Source organism: Juglans microcarpa x Juglans regia, chromosome 8D, assembly GCF_004785595.1.
Source record: "Juglans microcarpa x Juglans regia isolate MS1-56 chromosome 8D, Jm3101_v1.0, whole genome shotgun sequence".
In the NCBI taxonomy this organism is placed as follows: Eukaryota; Viridiplantae; Streptophyta; class Magnoliopsida; order Fagales; family Juglandaceae; genus Juglans; species Juglans microcarpa x Juglans regia.
The window spans coordinates 16747569-16769445 of record NC_054608.1 but is presented as its reverse complement, the minus strand read 5'-3'; the positions used below and the strand labels follow the sequence as shown (position 1 = coordinate 16769445).

General features: G+C 35.7%; 1 protein-coding gene across 2 annotated transcripts in view; it reads left to right on the top strand.

Annotated features, from left to right (window-relative positions):
- The window catches only part of LOC121242554 (myosin-15), a 37237-nt gene extending 16724 nt beyond the window's left edge, over window positions 1-20513 (top strand). For both annotated transcript variants that reach the window (XM_041140432.1, XM_041140433.1), the window contains 28 exons: window positions 553-610; window positions 729-830; window positions 1095-1132; window positions 1225-1351; window positions 1443-1616; window positions 2016-2147; window positions 4805-4914; window positions 5125-5185; window positions 5286-5463; window positions 6493-6698; window positions 7183-7302; window positions 7388-7486; window positions 11815-12036; window positions 13069-13208; window positions 13469-13580; window positions 13705-13755; window positions 13855-13944; window positions 14083-14253; window positions 14523-14675; window positions 15749-15928; window positions 16665-16799; window positions 18835-18905; window positions 19004-19103; window positions 19190-19246; window positions 19325-19381; window positions 19491-19571; window positions 19652-19734; window positions 19951-20513. In XM_041140432.1, the coding sequence (XP_040996366.1) occupies window positions 553-610; window positions 729-830; window positions 1095-1132; window positions 1225-1351; window positions 1443-1616; window positions 2016-2147; window positions 4805-4914; window positions 5125-5185; window positions 5286-5463; window positions 6493-6698; window positions 7183-7302; window positions 7388-7486; window positions 11815-12036; window positions 13069-13208; window positions 13469-13580; window positions 13705-13755; window positions 13855-13944; window positions 14083-14253; window positions 14523-14675; window positions 15749-15928; window positions 16665-16799; window positions 18835-18905; window positions 19004-19103; window positions 19190-19246; window positions 19325-19381; window positions 19491-19571; window positions 19652-19734; window positions 19951-20074 (3232 nt within the window). In that variant the 3' untranslated portion in view covers window positions 20075-20513. The remainder of the gene's footprint in view (window positions 1-552; window positions 611-728; window positions 831-1094; window positions 1133-1224; window positions 1352-1442; window positions 1617-2015; window positions 2148-4804; window positions 4915-5124; window positions 5186-5285; window positions 5464-6492; window positions 6699-7182; window positions 7303-7387; window positions 7487-11814; window positions 12037-13068; window positions 13209-13468; window positions 13581-13704; window positions 13756-13854; window positions 13945-14082; window positions 14254-14522; window positions 14676-15748; window positions 15929-16664; window positions 16800-18834; window positions 18906-19003; window positions 19104-19189; window positions 19247-19324; window positions 19382-19490; window positions 19572-19651; window positions 19735-19950) is intronic.
- The last annotated feature ends 1364 nt before the right edge of the window (window positions 20514-21877 follow it).

Sequence of the window (21877 nt, the reverse complement as noted above, 5' to 3'; positions counted from 1 at the left end):
ATGGCTGCTCGAGTGAATTTCTCGGGTAACATTAAATTCTCAATAAACATTGTAGGACCCACCTTATGTGTTTGTCACTCTCCTACTCTGTGCCCATAGTTTGGGTAAGAACTCCAGGGGATCCAAATCCAAAAGAGATATCCTGCCTCTGTATTTGTTTTCTAGAGGTGGATGATATTATTCAATCCAATTCATCTGTGTTGTTTGCTAGTACTGTTGAATATAGTTTGTTTGCTAGTGTATTGAATATAGTTGCAGGGTTTTATGACATATTTTCCAAAGCATGAATATCTGTTGTTTGTTTAGTTTAAACAGAATTGGCCAATTTTACATACTTTTGCTATACTTATTTTATGTGTGCTTGATTTGGTTGGTATTTGCACTTGCATTGTCGATTATTCAAATTCTGGTTGGACTTGTTCAATTCGCTTTATCATTTTTAATCTTCTTTTGCATTGGATTAAATCTTGTTGTTGTATCCTCCCTTTTGCTGATTAATTTCTTTTTTTTGATAAGTCCCTTTTGCTGATTAATTAACACTTCATCCCTCAGTTTTGAGCAATTTTGCATTAATTTTGCCAACGAAAAGCTTCAGCAACATTTCAATGAGGTGTGTAGTGATGTTCTGTGAAGTGCTTAACAGATGTACATATACATACAACTGGTCCATTGGGAGCCAGTATTTCCAAGATGATGCTTTGTTAACTTATTTTTTTCCCATTGTCTAGCATGTATTCAAAATGGAGCAGGAGGAATATAGCAAAGAAGAAATTAATTGGAGCTACATTGAATTTATAGACAACCAAGATGTTTTAGATTTGATCGAGAAGGTTCTTGCTCATTCCCCCCGAAATATTGATATATTCTTTTGTGGTTTCTTGTTCGGTTTTCCTATTTACTTTTAGTATCTTGCAAGTATTTATATAATAAGGTCTATGTATAGGGGACAGAGGCAAGCTTGCATTTGATGCTGATTTAAAATGTTTGGTGTTGCATATTAATATTTTTTTTTTTATTGTTCTCTCTTTTTTCCTTTGATATGGCTTCAATTTCAGTTACTCATAGGCCTTATGCTATTTTATACACATTTGCAGAAACCTATGGGGATGATTGCTCTCTTGGATGAAGCTTGGTACAGTTTGATTTCTATATAAATTGGTGCGTGTTGCTTTATAAATAGTATATTTGCACTTAAAGCTTATCCTGATTTTTTCATTTTTGTAGCATGTTCCCAAAATCAACTCATGAAACATTTTCAACCAAGTTATTTCAGAATTTTCGGGCCCATCTAAGGTTGGAAAAGGCAAAATTTTCCGAAACAGATTTTACCATTTCACATTATGCTGGAAAGGCATGTCATATGTCACGGTACTTCTACAATTAGTCTTGTGATATAGAGAATCTTAACAAAGATTCACTCACTCAGTTTTTTTCCCCTATAGGTTACCTATCACACCGATACCTTTTTAGATAAAAACCGTGATTATGTTGTGGCGGAACATTGCAATCTATTGTCTTCTTCCAAATGCCCCTTTGTTGCTGGTCTTTTCCCTTCACCGCCAGAGGAATCATCAAGATCCTCATATAAATTTTCCTCTGTGGCCTCCAGATTTAAGGTATTCTAAATTGTATCTATGTTTAACCTTTATACTTATAAAAAAAGTGTTTAACCTTTACTGTCTGCATATGATTTTGATTAGGTAACAGTACGAGAATACAGTGGTGATTTTTTGGCTTTATGTTTACTTCTTTGTAGTTTTAGCCTTTTAGGTTGCAAGGGTGCCTAGATCCATTATACTAACAAAAAAAAAGAAAAAAAAAAAAGAAAAACCATTATTTGTTGGATTTTGTTTCTGTGATGACTACAAGGCCGAGGTATGATGCTTATTTCTGTCTATATTTTTTGTTCCAAAAGAAGGAAATAATACTACATTTCGTCCGCGTCTATCTTCAATCTAGATGGCCAATCTTTTTTTGATTGAATGGATTTATTTTCCATCTTTTTGTCTTTCTAGCAACAACTCCAAGCACTCATGGAAACCCTCAACCAAACAGAGCCTCACTACATTCGTTGTGTGAAGCCAAACTCCTTGAATCGGCCTCAAAAATTTGAGAATCTGAGTATCTTACACCAATTACGTTGTGGGGTTAGTAACACCAAACTTCTATCTGCCTTTACTGAAATTGTATGCATTGATTAACTGCATATAAGCATCCATGTAGTCATTCGTTTGTGCATTTTGCATGGCAGTCATATTGTGTGGTTCCACATTTTGTATTGTTCAGTTACATTACTTACTTTTTTCTCCTGTATACGTTCTGTGTACATGAGCTGTGCATGTAGTGGTCATTACTTATTTTTTTATGCTTACCTCTGCTTATCCTCCATTGTAGTGGTCATTATTGTTACAGTTTTTTTCCATTTAAATTTTAATAGTAAATAGAAAATTGGTGTTTTCCTGGTAAATGAAGAGTTATCGTTGTACTTGAGTTAGTTACATGATTGGTAAAGAGTGCCAACTTAAAATACTCCTTGTACTGGGGTTGTCCCCTTTTTTCAATTAATACACCTTTATCTTACCTTTAAAAAATTAGACTCATCACCAAAAAACTAGCATGCTTAAACTTTGTCAAGAAAGCGAATATGCTTGAGTTGAAATATGAATTTGGCAAGATTCTCATCTTTGTTTTAGAGTAACATTTGTTCTCTATCAATAGTTTAGCATTTTCTCCCAATATGAAGAGAGTAGTATGATTACCTAGTGCCGGTCTGACCTTGTCTTTGTCTTCAATGTACATCAGTGTTGTGGCTTACTTGTATTGGACAACGATTCCTTATGCTTTGTGTTTAGTTTTGTAAGATTTATTTAGTAAATGTTTGTGTTTAATTACTGCTCATCTAGGAAAGAATTTTAATCAATTAATCATTATTCTTACAATCCTCTATCCCTTCAATAGATGGGGAGATCACATGACTTTTTTTAACTTTAATTAAAAAGCAGATTGGGTTAGGGAACTCATAATCATTCGTTTTGATACCATGTTATATTATTATTTGTTTCAAAATTTTAGATTGATAGAAAAAAATGGTTTTAATAATTTATTCAATATTGTAGCAATTTGTTCTTTGTGAAATACCTCAATAGCTTGAATAAGTTTGAAATTATATTTTCCAATTGCGTTGTCATTGATGCCAGGGCCGTAAATGAACTAAGTTGTTCATGAACAGGTCAGGTTCGACTCGTATAAATTCAACCTGAGTTTGGTTCGTTTAAGTTGAACGAAAATTTAACCTTGGTTAGGAAATTTTTTGAACTCTTAAATTTGGCTCGACTTATATAAGCTCGTATAACTTTATATTCGTCATTTTATAATGTTGTTTTTAACTTTACAATGAGAACATTTTTTGTCTATAACATATATAATTTTCAAAGTAGGAGCTTTGCTCTTGATCACATTTCTCTCATAAATTTAATAATTAAACTTCAAACAATTTTGAAAGTCTAAAGTTTTGTAACCATTTATTTTTGGTTCAGTTTATTTGATTTACTGGAGAAAGACCCTTCAATTCTATGCACAATTAAAAAGAGGATTATATGGTTCTGCTCAGGAGAGTTTTCTTCCTCTTTAACCAATTCATTTACTCCCATTATATGCTATTAACTCTCTATTTTTTATTCCGTTCTCTAGTCCCTAAACTTGTGTCGTTTCCGTAGTATACCAATTCGTCAACATACCACTGAGCTGTTTTTTATTAACATAATGACAACGAGCCCTTATTGCAGCCCTTGCCACTGATCAGCTCCTTTATTTTTGGTACTGACAATTAAGAATTGTTTTCCCCTACTTGCTGCATCAAAAACTATATTACAAGCTTCTAATAAAAAACGAGCGGTTCTAATAAGATTTATAATATGAATACCTTTACGCTTTGAAGAGATATAAGGTGCCGTTCTAGGATTCCATTTACTAGTACCATGACCAATATAAACTCCTGCTTCCATCATCTCTTCCAAATTGATGTTCCTATATCTTCTTGTCATTTCTCTCCCGAAATCCAATATGTAATTAGAGCTTGTGATATTCAATGATTAATATTATATCTAATTGCATTAGTAAGTTTCATTTGTCTTTTGGTTTTCATAATGCGTTTTTCTGAACTTATGCCCACCAAAAGGTCTATAAAAGTTATTGAAGAGGTCATTCTCCCCAATTAAAGAAAGTTTAAGTGATTTCTCATCACTGGTATAGAAACTAATAGAATCAAATAAAGTTAATGGAAGAGTTCATACATAATCATGTGTGCATGTATGTATTGAATGTATAAAAATGTTTGTATACAAATATTATTTTTGTTGTTGAAGTTCAGTCATAGGATTTGTATACAAATAACTAATTATCATTACAAATTTATAAAAATGCACAAGATTTTCATAATGAAATTGATTTCGCTCAAGAAAATAATAAATAAGTAACTTTATAACAATGTTGAACACGTTCAACGAATAAATAAATCAATTTTGAACGTAAAATTTAGTTCGTTAGTAAGCTTGAGCTTGGCTTGTGTTCAAGACAAAATTGAATTAACATAGCTTGAATATTCAATTCTCAGCTCAACTCGGAATAAAAAGAGAGATTCGATTACACAACACAATTAAATTTTAGGGTCCTCTCTAGAATAGATCCGGTGGGGAAGGGGTAGGGCTTGTAGCTTAGAGGATAAGATGACAGCTATTATTAATGTAGTGCTTATCAACTGGGCAATTACAACTCTAATTGTTGATGATGGCTTGCGATGGTGCAGGGTGTTTTAGAGGCTGTCCGGATAAGTTTGGCTGGTTATCCTACTCGAAGGACCTATTCGGAGTTTATAGATCGTTTTGGTTTATTAGCTCCTGAGCTGATGGATGGAAGGTGGGTTTAATAATGTCTCTTTTATAGTACTCCACCTTAGTTCTCATTTGTATTCCAAAGATTCTCTATACATTTCTATTTGCTTATATATTCCCCTTCTGTAGAGATCATGTGGTTATCTTTATGTCCATTCTCGCATCTCTCTCTCTCTCTCTCTCTCTCTCTCTCTTTCTGAACTTCCTTTCAGAAACATTCCGTATGTGTTTACAGTTATGAAGAAAAAGCTGTGACGGAGAATGTTCTAAGAAAGTTGAAGCTTGAGAATTTTCAGGTATGATTAAAATTTAATAGTGAACCCGTTCTCAAAATATTCTTGCGATACATGTGCGCACTAGTTTAAATGTATACAAATCTCTTTTTTTCTTTTGCAGTTGGGCAGGACAAAAGTGTTTCTTAGAGCTGGTCAAATTGGCATTCTAGACTCCCGGCGGGCTGAGATTTTGGACAATGCTGCAAAACGGATTCAGCGTCGATTCCAAACATATATATCTCGCAGAGATTTTATTTCAACTCGAGCTGCTGCATCTGCTCTCCAAGCATACTGTAGAGGTTCTGTATACTTGCTTTAGTTGGACCTTCTTTATCTGATTTAACATCTTTCTTTCGTTGAATTTTAGGTTCGTTATTGGTTGCTTTTCTACCTGGAAAATCCCTACCCATCCTTTTCCCAGCCATAGATAGAAGGAAAGGAAAACCTTGTTAACATGGACTTCGTCATTATGTGGATTGAGGTTGAAAGTGGAGCTGATGATGAGCATGTCAAATATGGTGTTTTGATTGCCCATTATCAATATCGCCAAGGCTTGTGTCACGTCTTCATGATTTGGTCACATGCAACATACTTGTTATTGGCAGTTTTTTGGTTACTGTTTGCATCACATCTATCTCCACACCTCCAATGCCACCTTTACTACCAAATGACCATTACTTATGTCACTAATTTGCACTCTGCCAGCATTATCTGTTCCTTAAAATGCATAGTTCTGTTGCTTTACAGCACAAGCAACTTCACCATGGCCATCTTGTAGTCATCACTACCTAAATATTGGTTTTTGTTTTGTGCTATTTTATTTTCTTGCATTAATGATGGTCTTACTTTCACGTCCATTTTGCACTTTGCTGCCTGCTGTAGGTTTCACGTGGCTGTTGGGCCCCAACTATGTGAGGGTGGCTGTAAAACTGGTTGTAGTTTTGGTGACGAAATGGTAGTCATCATATATTAGTGATTTATTTTATCGTCGGATTAAGGCATAAAAGAGTTTGAGTTGCTTTTATCACACTTTTACAAAAGTTATTCTGTTGAGGTAAAATATGGTTTTGCTGACTTACTGCACACCGGTTTTGCATTGAGAGAGGTTGTTAAATTGCTATTAATAGTGGTGGAAGGCTCTTTCGCTGCACATAATTTGTGGGTTCTTGATTTTATGTGTGGTGTCTAAATTGCATTTATCATGAATCATTGTGTTTTTGTTTGTTTTGCTGAGTGGAACGATAATTAGCTTCATAGTCTCACACAAACATACTTCATTGCATAAAATTCGTTTTTGTTTCAGTTCCAAATGGCTAATATTTGTGCAGGATGCCTTGCTCGAAAGATGTATACTGCAAAACGGGAGACAGCAGCTGCTATTTCAATACAGAAATATGTGCGCAGTTCATTGTTAAGACGTTCTTATCTGAAACTAGGTTCAGCTGCAATTATCATACAGTCCAACATTCGTGGTTTCTCAACTCGCAAAAAATTTTTGCACGAAAAGAAACATAGGGCTGCCACTCTAATTCAGGTAAACCTAACTGAAGATATATATGTTTTGTGTAGTAGAATTTGCAGTTGTTGAAATCCGTAAATCATTCTTAATATCCATTTGTGTGTGAGTGATCTTATGGTTACTTTGCTGCATTTTCCATTTCTTGGATTATATTGGTGTTCTTTTCTTCTGTCCTACTGCAGATTTTAGTTTTTTTGGTAAATTGCATAGATTATTCCTTACTTTGGAAAAAAATTATGGGAGCACATGCAATGCTCTTGTTCTGATCTCATTGTTTTTAATAAATATGAGACTTGCTTGGCAGTCATGATTGTAACTTGTGTTTAAGTGAACAAAAGTTCAATATACAGTGCAACTCAGGCTGTTGTGTTGTTGATAAAATCTGGTGAAGTTGTCTTTATAATCTTTGAGTTGCCTTGATATTGTATACAATTGTCCGGTTGTCTGCGTACTTTGAGTTCACTCTCATATGTATTGACATATAATATGCATTTCTAAGGCTCGCTGGAGGATGTGCAAGGTTCGTTTTGCTTACCAACATCGCCAAACTTCTATTATTGCCCTACAATGTCTTTGGAGGCAGAAAGTGGCAAAAAGAGAGCTCCGGAGACGTAAACAAGTGAGACTTTATTGTTTACTGAAAGTAATTCCATACATCATCAGTTCTATATGTTCTCAGCCTTTTGTTCATTCACTTTCTGCAGGAGGCTAATGAAGCTGGCGCCTTGCGTTTGGCTAAAAGTAAACTCGAGAAGCAATTAGAAGACTTCACATGGAGGTTGCAGCTTGAGAAAAGATTGCGGGTATTGATTTTGATTTCAATATTTTTGTTTTGGATGAGACCTTGACTTTTGTCGGTATCTGAAAAGTTTGTATCAGAAAGTCCTATTGCTGTTCTGCTTGTGAAAATCTATCTTGGTACTTTGTTAGCAATGGATTCACTTCAAAAGTTAGATGGAAATGTTGTCTTGGTTCCAATTTCTGTAACATGTGTATGAATTTAAATGTCTGACAATCTTTAAAGATATAGCTAATATATGATGCAGTGGCTTAGTGACTAAAAAAAGATACATTTTGTTGGATGTGTGCTGGCTTCTTGTTGGATGCATCTTGTTTTCTGGATTAGTAATTTAGTTGTTGTCATAGGCAATAAAATTTTTTCACAATATTGGCAATCAGCATTTAATAATGGGTTTTGATGATCTATTACTGGTTAAAGTTTGTAAAGTGGAACAGGTGAAATGGCAGTACGAAGGAAGTATATAAGAACCCTAACTACCGATAAAAAAAGTAATAGCCCTATCTTGAAAAGGATGAAAAAAACTTAATTGTTAAGGCTGATATAAATCGAGGCCTAGGTTTTCAACTTTCATAACATTGATAAAAAATCTCTTTTTTTTTTTTATTTTTTTTATTTTTTTATAAGTAAACATTTTTGTTGAATAATGATAGGCATAGCTCGAGTACACAAAATGATATACAAAGGTATGCCTATCTATGTTGAAGCAATAGAGACAAGAAAGTCATGAAAGTCGTGGCCATTAAAGTCTACAGTTATGGCCCATGTACGAGTTCTAGTAAACAAAGCTCTTAATTCTTCTATTGTGCGCTCCTTGTCTTCGAACGTCCGTTCATTGCACTTCTGCCATAGACACCACAGAATACATATTGGGACCATCTTCTACACAGCTTTGATTTGTTGAATACCTCTCAAATTTATCCATCTTGCCAATAGTGCAGCCACTGTAGCGGGCATAACCCAAGCTTCCTCGAATCTGCTGAACACTACATTCCATAACACTCTAGCAGTCTTACAATGTAGTAATAGATGATCCACTGTCTCTCCGGTTTTCTTACATGCAGCACCAATCCACTATAATCACCCTGCGTTTCTTCAAGGTATCTATTGTCAGGATCTTTCTTAGGGAAGCTGGCAATGTGAAAAATGCCACTTTAAGAGGCGCCTTATGTTGCCAAATCCTTCTCCATGGAAACTGATTATTTGGCAAGTGTGTGAGAGACTTATAAAAGAGCGAATCGAGAATTTACCTTTACTTGCCGGTATCCACCACAACACATCAGCTCACTGGTTGCTCGGTTTTATGGAATACATTAGGCTGAAAAAATCCTCAAAGCTGCCCACTTACCAATCTTGGGCTGTCTTGCTGAAATTGACGTTCCATTGGACTTGTTCCCCTGATATCATATCAACCATTGAAACTTCTTTTTCACATGCCACCCAGAACACAGAAGGAAATATTTCATTTGGAGCACTATTTCCTCACCATATGTAGCTCATATTCTAACCCTAGTGCCCTCGCCCAGAATGAATCTTGTATGTCGAGTAAAGACCCCCCATCCTCGTCTAATGTGCTTCCAAACTCTCACTTTATGAGCCCCACACACCTCTCTAGTACCCCCCTCCCCCCAACCTCCGTATTTGCACTCAATTACCGACTTTCATAGTGCTTCTAGTTCCTTATTATATCTCCTCAACCATTTTGCAAGTAATGCTCGATTAAAAACTTTAATATTTCTAATACTCAACCCACCGGAGGAGATTGGGGAGCATGCCTTGTTCCAATTGACTAGATGGAATTTGAATTCATCTCCCACTTCACTCGACAAGAAATCACATGGGATGCTGCACTTGCAGGAATAGGGAATAGAGATAGGAAGTAAGTAGGTAAATTAAACAACGTATTCTATCTCTGCTCTATCTTCTTGATCACCGTGTCCCATATTGGAATAGCTCTTGAGGCATCCCCCAACAGGAGGCCAAGGTATTCCATGGGGAGAGAGGCAACCTTACATCCCAACATGCTAGCCAACTGGCACCATTTCTAATTTGTCAAAATTTACTTTCAAACTGGACCCTGCTTTAAAACAGAGTAGGAGGGCTTTTAGTGTCCGAATCTGGTTTTGGTTTGCCTCACAAAACATTAATGTTAATAGTACCCCTATTGGGGCCACCAATCGGGAAACCCACCATAAAGCCATTAATAACCAGTACTGAAATCATTCTGCTAAGCGCCTCCATGACAAGGTCAAAGAGAAGAGGAGACAACGTGTCCCCTTGTCTTAAGCCTCGGGTGCTACTAAAAAAGCCAATTGGACCGTCGTTTATAAAACTAAAAATTTTGCCGTTGATATACACCATCTGATCCACGACTGTCATCTCTCCCCAAATCAGCACGTCCCAAGTAGGTACAGTAAAAGTCCTAGTTAACACGGTCATAGGTCTTTTCCATATCCAACTTGCAAAGGATCCCTGTAGTGCCAGCTTTTAATCTACTGTCCAAACATTCATTGGTGATAAGAACTGCATCTAGGATTTGTCTACCCCTTACAAATGCATTTTTTGGTTTTGTAACAATCTTCTCCAATACCTCCCTTAGGCGAAGGTTGTAACAATCTTCTACAAAGGATCCCTGTAGGCAATTTGCAAGCATCTTGGAGATTATTTTATACACACCATTCTCTAGGCTAATGGGTCGAAACTCCTTTACTTGCGATGCCCCTACCTTTTTAGGTATCAATGCAATAAAAGTAGCGCTAAGGCTTTCTCAAATTCTCCAGCTGAGAACAGTTCCTGGAACACCTTCATTAGATCCTCCTTCACTACTTCCCAACATGTTTGAAAGAAGCCCATAGAAAACCATTCAGAGCTGGTGCCTTGTCTTTTACCATTTTTCTCACTACTTTATGCACCTCTGCCTCTTCAAAAGACCTCTCCAACCAAGAAACATCATGCTGCTCAATAGACTCAAAATCGAGGCCATCAAGTTTTGGCCGCCACCCCTCTTGTTGTGTAAGCAAATGTTCAAAAAAATCAACATGTTCACGAATCACCTGGCCTTCCTTACATTCCACACCATCTATTTTCAGCATCTCATTGGTATTGGTTCTCCTATGCGAGTTAGCAGTTCTGTGGAAGAACTTCATGCTTTGATCCCCTTCTTTCAACCACAATGCTCTTGATTTTTGGTGCCAAGAAATCTCCTCTAATAAAATATTCCCCTCTAAACAGTTTAAGATCACTCCTGTTTATAAATTAAAAATAGAATCTGATAAGGTAGTAATCATAGATATATTACCAATCCAACCTTGTCTTTTGAGATAGCTCTTCTTGGGAGAGAACCCTTTCCTCTTGTATCCTCTCTGACTCCTGAATCTCCTCCAACTTGACTTTCTTGCCTTCCCCTATGTCACCAAAAGATTGAAATGTTTTTTTAGAGCTTTCATTTTACTTGCAAATATGAAGCTAGGGGTACCATGAATCTGATATGAGGACCACCATTGCCTGATCCTGTCCACAAAGCCTTCAATTTTCAGCCACATATTTTCGAACTTAAAGTACCGACATCCTCCTATGATCCAAACAGAGATGGGGGCAGTCTCTTTTGACATACATCCAGATAATGACTTTCCCATTCCGGTGAGACCAAAAATCTATCCAATCGAGACCACGTGAAAGTACTCCCCATGAGCGGAAGGTCCACCAAGTTTAAGTAAAAAATACATTCAGAGAGTTCTGTCATTGCTGGTTGCAGCCTGTTATCTCCCGAACGTTCACTTGGGAATCTATCCAAAAGCTAACGGGAGATTGCCATTTGATTGGCTGGCATGGCATATTGACGCCATGCATTAGCCAATCGAAAATTGGCATGTGGCAATTCTCTATTAATTTTCAACTTTCATAACATTGATAAAAACTAACTGTAGATTGCCGTTTGATTGGCTGACATGGCATATTGATGCCATACGTTAGCCAATCGAAAATTGACATGTGGCATTAGTATGCCATGTGGCAATTTTCTATTAGTTTTGTAATGGGTGATAGACAGAGATACTTAATTGCGAGTTTTTGGAAGTTCAAGTATCAAGTTTGCAAAAGCTGAAAACTTAGGACTCAATTTGTAAAATGTGAAAACCTACTGATTTTGTATTTATCCCTTTCAAAAAAGAGAATCCATTTGGAAGAGGCCAGTAATACATGATAGTATTTTTTAGCTTTGCCATAACAAACTTATTTCCCTATTTTTTTTGTATTAAACCATATGATTTTGTGTTGACGGGTCATGTGGCTGATTAGAAGTACAATCCTTACTGGGAGTACTTTGGAATGCAGGTTTCTCATGAAGAGTCCAAGTTGGTAGAAATTTCAAAACTTCAGAAAATAGTGGAATCATTGAACCTTGAACTAGATGCAGCTAAATTGGCAACAATCAATGAGTGCAACAAGAATGCAGTGCTGCACAATCAATTGGAGTTTTCGATGAAAGAGAAATCTGCTATGGAAAGAGAACTCATTGGAACAGCTGAACTGCGAAAGGAAAATTCATTTTTAAAAGTAAGTCCTGTTTTTGATTGATTTCTTCCTCATTGGTTACACTAATGGTTCCTTTTTTAAGATGAGCATTCCTGCAAAAGTTGGTCCTTCCAAATACTTTGTATTGCCATTGAGGATGATCTTGGTCGAGCCATTTAAGCCTTTTTAAATTACTTAACAATTTGTTAACTCAAATGAAAGCAGCTAATGATGGTGCTTGCTTATGATTTTGACTATATTTTTCTGGATCAGTTGATACCATATTTCTGCCCATAGCATGTGATCCAGGCATATGATGAATAGGGCTATAATCGGTTTGGTTTGGTTTTAAGCTTACTGGCGAACTGCACCAAACTGAACTGGTCGGTTTTGTAATAATCAAAACCAAAACCGACCGGTTTATCAAGAAAATTGAATTGATTGTTTTTTTGGTTTATTTTTGGTTAGGTTCGGTTTTATAGGGGTATTCGATTTGGCCCTTTTATGTTGGGATGGTTGGTTTTTTGACACAAATGTATATTGTTTTAGCACAAATATCAATTTTTAGAGCCAAAAGTATTACTTTTAGGTCAAAATAACAGCATATGTACTAGTTCGTACATATTGTTATATAAAGTACAAAATCTTTATGGGACACCCCTTGAGTTTTGGATTATTTTGATCTAGCACCTTTGCCTTCTTTTAGCAATAACCCCCCCCCCCCCCCCCCCCCGGTGGTACACTTTTATTAGAAATAAGACACTCCCTTCTTTTTTCCTTCCATCACCGTTAACAGAAACCATGTCAACCAATCGTAGAGTGCCACATGGCAAGTTATTTTTTGAAAAAATAATATTCTTTATGAAATAATAAATTTATTTTTTAGTTAAAAAACAGTTTTAAATTATAAAACTGAAAAGGTGGACCGGTTCTGGCCACCATGGGGAGATCGGGTTGCCCTGCAACCACAGATCCTCAATAAGTCTATCACATTTCCTATTTTCCAGTTATGCCATATCTTGCTTTCATTTGGAGAAATATTTCCATGAAAATTGCTTCTTTGTTTTCTGTCAGAGCGCTTTGGATGCCTTGGAAAAGAAGAACTCAGCATTGGAACTTGAGCTTGTAAAGGCTAAAAAAGATGGTATTGAAAGCATAGAAAAGCTGCAGGAAGTTGAACATAAGTGTTCTGAGCTCCAACAGAATGTTAAAAGGTTTTGTTTCATTTGATGGAAGCCTTTCTGGTTATGTTTTTTCAAACTTTAATTCACATTTTATTGTGCTTGATAAAACTAGAATTTTGGATTGGAACTTTGTTATCTTGTTGTGCTTTTTGTTCATTATCTCATTTCGCTTATAAAAACTCTTGACATCAATGTTAACTAATTTTTTTCCTCTATGTTTATTCAGTTTGAATGGTTTTTGTGCTCTTTTATCCTGATTATATCAATCACATTGTTTATTTGAATTATAGTCTTGAGGAGAAGCTCTCACTTTTAGAGGATGAGAATCATGTCCTACGACAAAAAGCTTTGAGTGTGTCTCCGAAGCACAGCCGTCCTGGTTTTGCAAAGTCATTTTCAGAGGTAAGTGGGTTTTTCATCTAATTAACTGTTTCACAACAAATGTATTTTCAGCTTTGTTTCAGTGTGTTTATTTGAATGGCTATGTACCGTTGTTCTAAAGCTGTGATTTTTCTAAATGGGGCAGAAATACTCTGGTGCACTTGTTCTTCCCCAAATTGACCGGAAGCCTGTGTTTGTAAGATAACATCTCTATCAGTTTTTGTTGAAGATGATCCACATTGCATCATGTTTGTTATTATTTCTTTTCTTTTAATGTACGTTGTATTTGATGCAGGAATCACCCACACCTACAAAGCTAATTGCACCGTTTTCACATGGTTTGTCTGAGTCACGACGATCAAAATTAACTGTGGAGAGGCACCAGGTTTCCTCTCTTTTTCCTGTAGCCTTCTGATTTAGATTTTGCAGCTTACTGTTTATAGTATAGATAACATTCCCAAACAATGAAAATTTTAATTTTACGCGTCACTCATGGGGCTTGAAATATACATTTGAGGTGCAGGAGAATTATGAATTCCTTTCAAGGTGTATTAAAGAAGACTTGGGGTTTAAAGATGGTAAACCGCTGGCAGCATGCATCATATATAAATGCCTTCTTCACTGGCATGCTTTTGAGTCTGAGCGGACACAAATTTTTGACTTCATAATCGAGGGAATTAATGAAGTCCTGAAGGTGGTTCACTTGCTTCAATTCTCATTTTTTAATCTTATTTATAAACTGGGATGATATTAGTCCGATTGATATTACAATGTGGTTTACCTATTTTGTTTTCTTTACTTAATTAGATAGCTACAATTATTTTAAATACATAAGATGAGCCCCACTCATCATTCAGGATTGATAATTATTTTAGAATCTTATCAATCCTGAATGATGAGTGGGGCTCATCTTATGTATTTGCTTCCAAAGATTTGTGAACTGAGGTATCAACATTGTTTCAGGTTGGGGATGAGACTGTTACATTGCCATATTGGCTGTCCAATGCCTCGGCACTTTTATGCCTCCTTCAGAGAAATTTAAGATCCAATGGTTTTCTGACCACAACTACTCAGCGTTCTGCCGGGTCTTCTGGGTTAATTAGCAGGGTTGGGCATGTGAGTTTATGCTGACAAACATGGCCTTATAGCAAATTTTGTGTTTAAGTTATGTGATTATATATGCGTATATTTACATTGAACATTGGGGAATATTCATGAGTACATTATCTTCTGAAAGAGATTATGTGTATATGTGTGTGTGTGTGTGTGTGTGTATATTGACAAACATGGCCTTATAGCAAATTTTGTATGCGATTAAGTTATGTGTGTGTATAGCCAATCTAGCAACAAAATTGGTTTCGAGTTGTTAGCTTGTCGATATGATTAATGTATTTTGTTTTTATTTTTTGGGTGTTGGATAACAAATTCTTTGTTGACTTATTATTTTCCGGGTAGTTATTTATTAAGTAGGACCTCCCGAATTTAAAATGACTAATTGAAAACAAATTTATAAAAGACATGGGAGAAAGATGTTATTTCTTCATTTACAAGAAAGAAACATGGGATAAAGATATGGGAGAAAGATGTAAGAGAAGAGGAGGGATGGGGGAGGGTGTTGGAAGGACTGCAGTAAAGACAAGAAAGACCGCATCTGGCTAAAGAGTTTACAGGAACAGTTGAACTGGGTAGGTTTCAACCAATACACATTTTAATGGCTTAGACTGAGGTATTGTAATTCTTTCCATTTATATATGCTATCTTTTATTTTAAAGAAGAAGAGAGTCTGATTGCCTGGGGCAAAACTTTAGCATTTTTTGCTACTCCATTATGTGCATATCATGATACTTTTTTATAAGTCACTTAGTAGTTTGTCTTTCTACTAATGATTAAAGATATATATTATTCATTTATTCTATTTTTAGATATTGACATGCTGGTTCTCGAATGTTTGACATGCATTTTTAGGATAACAGATGTATTATGGAGTTGATTTTGTATTTGTAAATGTAAGTTTTCTATGTTTAGCTTAGAACTTCATGTACCTTTAATGGTGAATCAAGACAAGTTTTGTCTCTCATTGCCTTAATTAGTTCTTGCATAGAGACATGTGTGTTTCTGGTTTTCAATATTGCTGTACTATTTGTACATGGTGAATAATTTTTATATGAGATAAATCTGATTGTTTTCAGGGTCTGAAATCTCCTTTCAAATTTATTGGTGGATTTGAGGATGGCATTTCACATGTAGAAGCAAGATATCCTGCTATTCTATTCAAACAACAGTTGACTGCTTGTGTGGAGAAGATTTTTGGTCTGATCCGTGACAATTTGAAAAAAGAATTATCTCCACTATTGGGCTCATGCATTCAGGTGATTGTTCTCATTATGTTGGATTTGATGTAGAATGATACGTGCCAAAGTGTGTCATATGTCAGCTATCTTTTTAATTATTATTTTATTTTCTCATTTTTATTTTTTGGTGCTTAATACATAATCTAAGTGACAGTTTCAGTGCGCACATGGAAAACTGTGTTTAAAATGATGGCTGCAAATGGCTATTACTTGTTAGTATTTTCATGTAGTGATTATTTTATATGGTAATGAATTTACAAAGCACCCAAAGCTAAGGTGTACAGCTCCTGGTGGTATTGATATGCTTTACTCCAATTCAAATATTTTGATATTCATTAGTTGTTTACATTAACATTAGGCTACATGTGCTATCTATTTTTAATTCACCATACATGAGCTTATCTTTCTGAGTTGGTTAATTGAGTTGTGTTCAGAAGTTTAGATTATTAGAAGGCTATAAAATAAACTTTTAGCAATCCCTTAGTGTATTGCTAGGTTGGCTTGTTTTGCAGTTTTGATTTCTTTAGTTAATGACAAAGGGGGTGGACATCTGCAGGAATTTATCATTTATGTTTTGAGGAAATCTGGTGGAAAAATATTCTTATCATCATATGAGTTCAGTTTCTTCAAGGCTTAGTCTTGACGTTATACGATTGATCTTACTTGGCCCCTTTTTTTTGTTATTATGATAACCTGCAAAATCTTGCAAGTCACCTATTACATTCTGTCTTTTTTTCTTTTGTCAATTATTAAGGCACCCAAAGCAAGAGTACATGCTGGAAAATCATCTAGATCACCTGGAGGTGTTCCTCAGCAACTACCTAGTAGCCAGTGGGACAATATCATCAAATTTTTGGATTCTCTTATGAGTCGATTACGTTGTAATCATGTATGTTCAAAGCAACATTCCCTTTGTCAGTATTGTTTTTATATATGCTTATTGTTTGTATCTGTCTATTTGATAAACACATCTGGGAGTATAATTTTCACTTTCTGTCTGTTCTTCACTATATCTACTTGTGTTAGATAACATGCTTTAGCACAACAGTAGTTCAAAGAACTAAACGCAATTATTTACAAAGACAATTTGATTGAATATGGTCTTCATATCTTTCACATGAGATGTTTTATGCACGGGCATCAACCTTAGACATAGGTACATTACATGATCATGATGGTGTCAGTTCATCAATATACAAACAGAAATCTACCTCGTGTCTTCTCGCAAACACTCTTGATTGTGCAGCCCCCTTGGTTCACACAGAAATGTTTGTCAGCTGGCAATGATGCCTAGGCAGTGTTGTTGCCAGAATCCATGTTGGTGAGGGAGGATGCAGATGTGTGATGAAGCAAAAGATTGCAAATTTAACCAAGTGCTTGTCGGTGTATTTTTGGCGGGAGTTTCTGGCCCTCATACTCCCCAATCTCAGGAACTTTGTGCATGGTTTGTTGAATTGGAAGAAATGGTTAAGCTAAGGTCTGTCCAACGTGTGGGATTAGACACGGTAGAAAATAAAATTGGAGCAAGGGTGTTGGTGCTTTCCAATTGTATACTGAAATGGGATGATTGGGGAGAGTACCTGCTGGTGGCGCTGTGGTTGGGGACGATCCTGCCCCCTTAATTTCTCTGCCCCCAAACCAATGGGCATTTTATCATCAGATTGGGAATTGTTTGCTCATAATTCTTCAACTTACTGTACTCCATAGGAATAAGATACGAAGAGGTAGATAAAATTTTGATTCCTAGGAAAGGAAAATTCTCCATTGTTGAGGTCATCACAAATCGGGATGATAATCATTTTCCTTTGAGAAGCGTTTGGATGAATGAGATGCCTCTTAAGGTTGCCTTCTTTGTATGGACAACTTCTTTAGTGAAGATCTTGACAATGAACAAACTTAAGGAAAGGCTGGATCGTCGTAATTGACTGGTGCTGCATGCGTAGAAAAAATAGAGATAGTGATTACTTTTTGCCTTATTCTGAGGTTGCTAGGGCCACGTGGGATGATTTCTTCAGCAAAGTGTGGCTACCATGGGTTATGCTTGGGCGGGTGCTAGATCTTGCCATCTGGAGGGGTCTCTGTGGCATCTTGCAAATTGCAGTTGTGCGGAAGATGGTTTCCATATACTAGTTCTAACTTAAAGTTTTCTCTTGTATACGTCTTTGTGCACTTGAGCTATGCCTATTCTTCTATTAGTATTAATAAAATCTCTTTTACCTGTAAAAAATGACAAGCAGGTGCAGAACACTGAAAAAATATTTTAGCAAAATATTTGGTTTGGAACAACACAAATAAGTAGGAACACGACAATTAAGGTTCTATTTGAACATATGTAAAGCCATGCTCTGTATGGACATAAATTCTAAGTCAATGTGTACTTGGCAGAAAAGCTTTTGTGAAGACTTCTGCATTAATTAAAGGTTGTTTCATTTTTTGGAAAAAAAGGTCGAAGTCAATGTGTGTATAGATCTAATGCCTCATCTCTCATGAAACCTTTGTTTCATTGCACTTCATCTCATTTAGAATCTGCTGGACAGTATTGGTTTTTCTGTGTCATCCCTCATTAAACCTTTGTTGCTTTGCACTTTTTCTGATTTAGAATCTGCTGGACAGTAGTTTTTCTCTGCCTCATCCCTCATTATACCTTTGTTGCGTTGCACTTTTTCTGATTTGGAATCTGCTGGATTGTGCTAGTTTTTCTCTTTTTCAAATGTCAGTGTTAGAATCGTAGTAATAAATATTTGGCAGCTTCTGTTGCATGTCGGAGTTGTGATGGGGAAGTGTCTAAAATAAGTGAAGGATACTAAAACTTGTCAGACAAGTTTAGATGTCGAAGAGTTCCTACAATTTGGTTGCATCATAAAGACATTTGTACAGCATTTAAGAACTTGGTTTCTTTTGCCTTCTGACAAATGCTCATTCAGGTACCCTCATTTTTCATCCGTAAGCTAATTACCCAGGTTTTTTCTTTCATCAATATCTCACTTTTCAACAGGTAATCATCATTTATTGTGTTGTTTGTTATGTCCTCGGGTGAATAATTAGTTTGTGTATTGAGTTGGTTTTCTTTCTGTTTGGTCGGGGTTGATGTAGTCTTCTCCTCCGACGTGAATGTTGCACATTTTCAAATGGAGAATATGTGAAATCTGGTCTAGCAGAACTGGAGAAGTGGATAGTATGTGCAAAAGAAGAGGTAAATAAAATCTTGATTTGACATGGGAGCTGTTACAGTAGTTGAATTTATACGTTTAAGGGCCTGATTCTTTTTCTAAACTGTAGTTTGCAGGAACGTCTTGGCATGAGCTAAATTATATCAGACAAGCTGTTGGGTTTCTGGTATAAGTGATGGGTTTTTTAATTTTAAAAGCTTGCAGATATGCTATTTACACTTAATGCGTCACTGAATTTTTTTAGGTAATACATCAGAAGAGGAAAAAATCTTTGGAAGAGATAAGGCAGGATCTTTGTCCGGTAATATGTCACATTTCGTTCATCTATTTCTTCATTTCGTCCTCTCTTTTGACTTGGAAAAACCATTTTGGGTTATAAACAACTTATTGAAATTGTGATCCTTGGGCAGGCATTAACTGTTAGGCAAATCTATCGAATAAGTACCATGTATTGGGATGACAAATATGGTACTCAGAGTGTGTCAAACGAGGCAAGTTTCATTTTCCATTCTAGTTCAGTAAATTTGGTTAATATGCATTGTATACACTTTTAAATCCTTTGTGTTAGCAGGTGGTTGCACAAATGAGGGAAATCTTGAACAAAGACAATCAAAATTTGACCTCCAATTCCTTCTTATTGGATGATGATCTGAGGTAATATGCTTGCCTGTTCCAATCATATGGGTAGTGTATGTATAACATAATTGTTGTTAAAAAGAAATAATTCAGCAATGGATAATTCGCTCCTTTTGATAAAAATTTTATTTTACCAAAATTTAATGTTTGTCATTGTCTTTTTTTCAACTCAGTTATTAAATTTTGTGCCCCTTCTTTATATACTTCAGTCTAAATTTCTTTCTCACATTGCAGCATTCCATTCTCTACTGAAGATATAGATATTGCGATTCCCGCTATCGATACTTCAGATATTGAACTTCCAACATTCTTGTCCGAGTATCCTTGTGCACAATTTCTCGTCCAGCATCAAAAGTAAATAATCTCTGCAATCTTCAAAGCTGCAAATATTGCCGTATAGCATTTATTTTAGCCTGATATGCATTCATCTTAGGCTTTAGGGATTGTTTTACACGTAGGAAAGAGGTTTTCTCCCTATTTAGCATTCAGAAGGAAATCTAAGCAATTAGTCATAAGATAGATAGTTCTTGCTGATTACCGAATCAGTAGTTTTCCTCCATTCTGTTGATTTAGCAACTAGCCATCCAGGCTTGTGATGGAATAGATGACTGTTCTCTTCACTTAGAAGGCTTCTTCTTTTTATTCATTATTTTTTCTATGAAGTTTGTATATATTAACGCAGGAATTATACCTTGTATTCTAAGTGCAATTATAAGTTTTCTGTTCTACGTACATTAATTCTAGAACAGAATTGGGTTATTGCTGTAAATATTCAATATATTACATATTATTTTTAAGGTGGGCAGTCTTTCATTGGTTATTTCAGTATCATTGCCATTAAATACATATAACCCCAAATGCCACGGGAAATGTAGTAGTTACTACTATTGTCATGATGCAAGGTTGGATCTAGAAGAATTCATGATGATTTTTGCTTAATGTAGTCCTACTGCATGGATAGAATGGAACTGTTCAGGTATTTTGTGCGGATTCGTTAAATTTGTCTGATGTTTATCATATTGTATTTCTGGCAAACCCCAAGGGGCTGGTCCAAGTGTTGAAGAGTTTGGTCTTGGGATATCACTCACTTCAAGGTCCAAGATTCAATATCTCATAGATGCAAACAATCTTTTAGAGCTACACCTCCTGATGAAAAGCTAGCGATTTAATTAGTTCCGTGTAGGAAAACTTCGGAGGGTGCGGGTGCACGGGACTGGGGTTTACTCTGCAGGGGTGGTTTGAAGGGTCCTGCCTTGGAGAGGTTTTCCGACATAAAAAAAAATATTGTATTTCTGGGTAACAGTGTGTGGTATGCTTTTCATACACCTTAAGGGAGATTATAAAATATATGGAAATTTTGTACTTGGGAAAAATATATATTGTCAATGGGAAACTAATGTCTATGAAATAAATATCAAGAGGTGAAATTCATCTTGAAACTCGAAAGGCTCAAAATCTTTTGTTGCGTTTGTTTTGGTTGAAAATATATTTTATGAAATTATTGCTGACCTTCTGTGTTTGGTAGGGTGGAAAATTGAGAGAAAAAAAATATGTAGTTGGTACCTAGTCTATACTTCTCAAAAGACTTGTCTTGTCAATTTATTCTCACCAAATTGTGTGACAAAATTAGTTGACCAGTGTATAGTCATTTTTTCAAGAGGCAGCAATACCTTGTAAGCTGTTATTGCTCAACCAACCCATTTAGAGAGATCATTTTTCTACGGTCAACTTACATTTAAGATTTTTTCAAGTAATAAATGGATAGAACTCAAATAAATGCTAACTATTATAGGAAATGAGAAAAACTATAATTATTTGGTACATAGTAGAGTTTATAATTTTCATATTTTTGAATTTAATAAGATGAAAATCTAGAAAAAAGATGTTGCAATTCTTTTTTTTTTTTAATAGAAACTGCCAGTAACGAAGAAACTCAGCTCATAGATAAATGTATGGCAAACACCAAGTGATTTAAAGTAAAAACCACTTCTGCTAAGCAAGCAGCACGATTAGCTGAATGGATGGGTAGCATTTGGTTCGATCGGCATGTACCGAACGCTAATAACATCAACAAGCTCATCTAAACAGTAGCATACAATCCTATCTTTTCCAATATACATATATATATATATATATATGTATATATACAGAATGATGATAA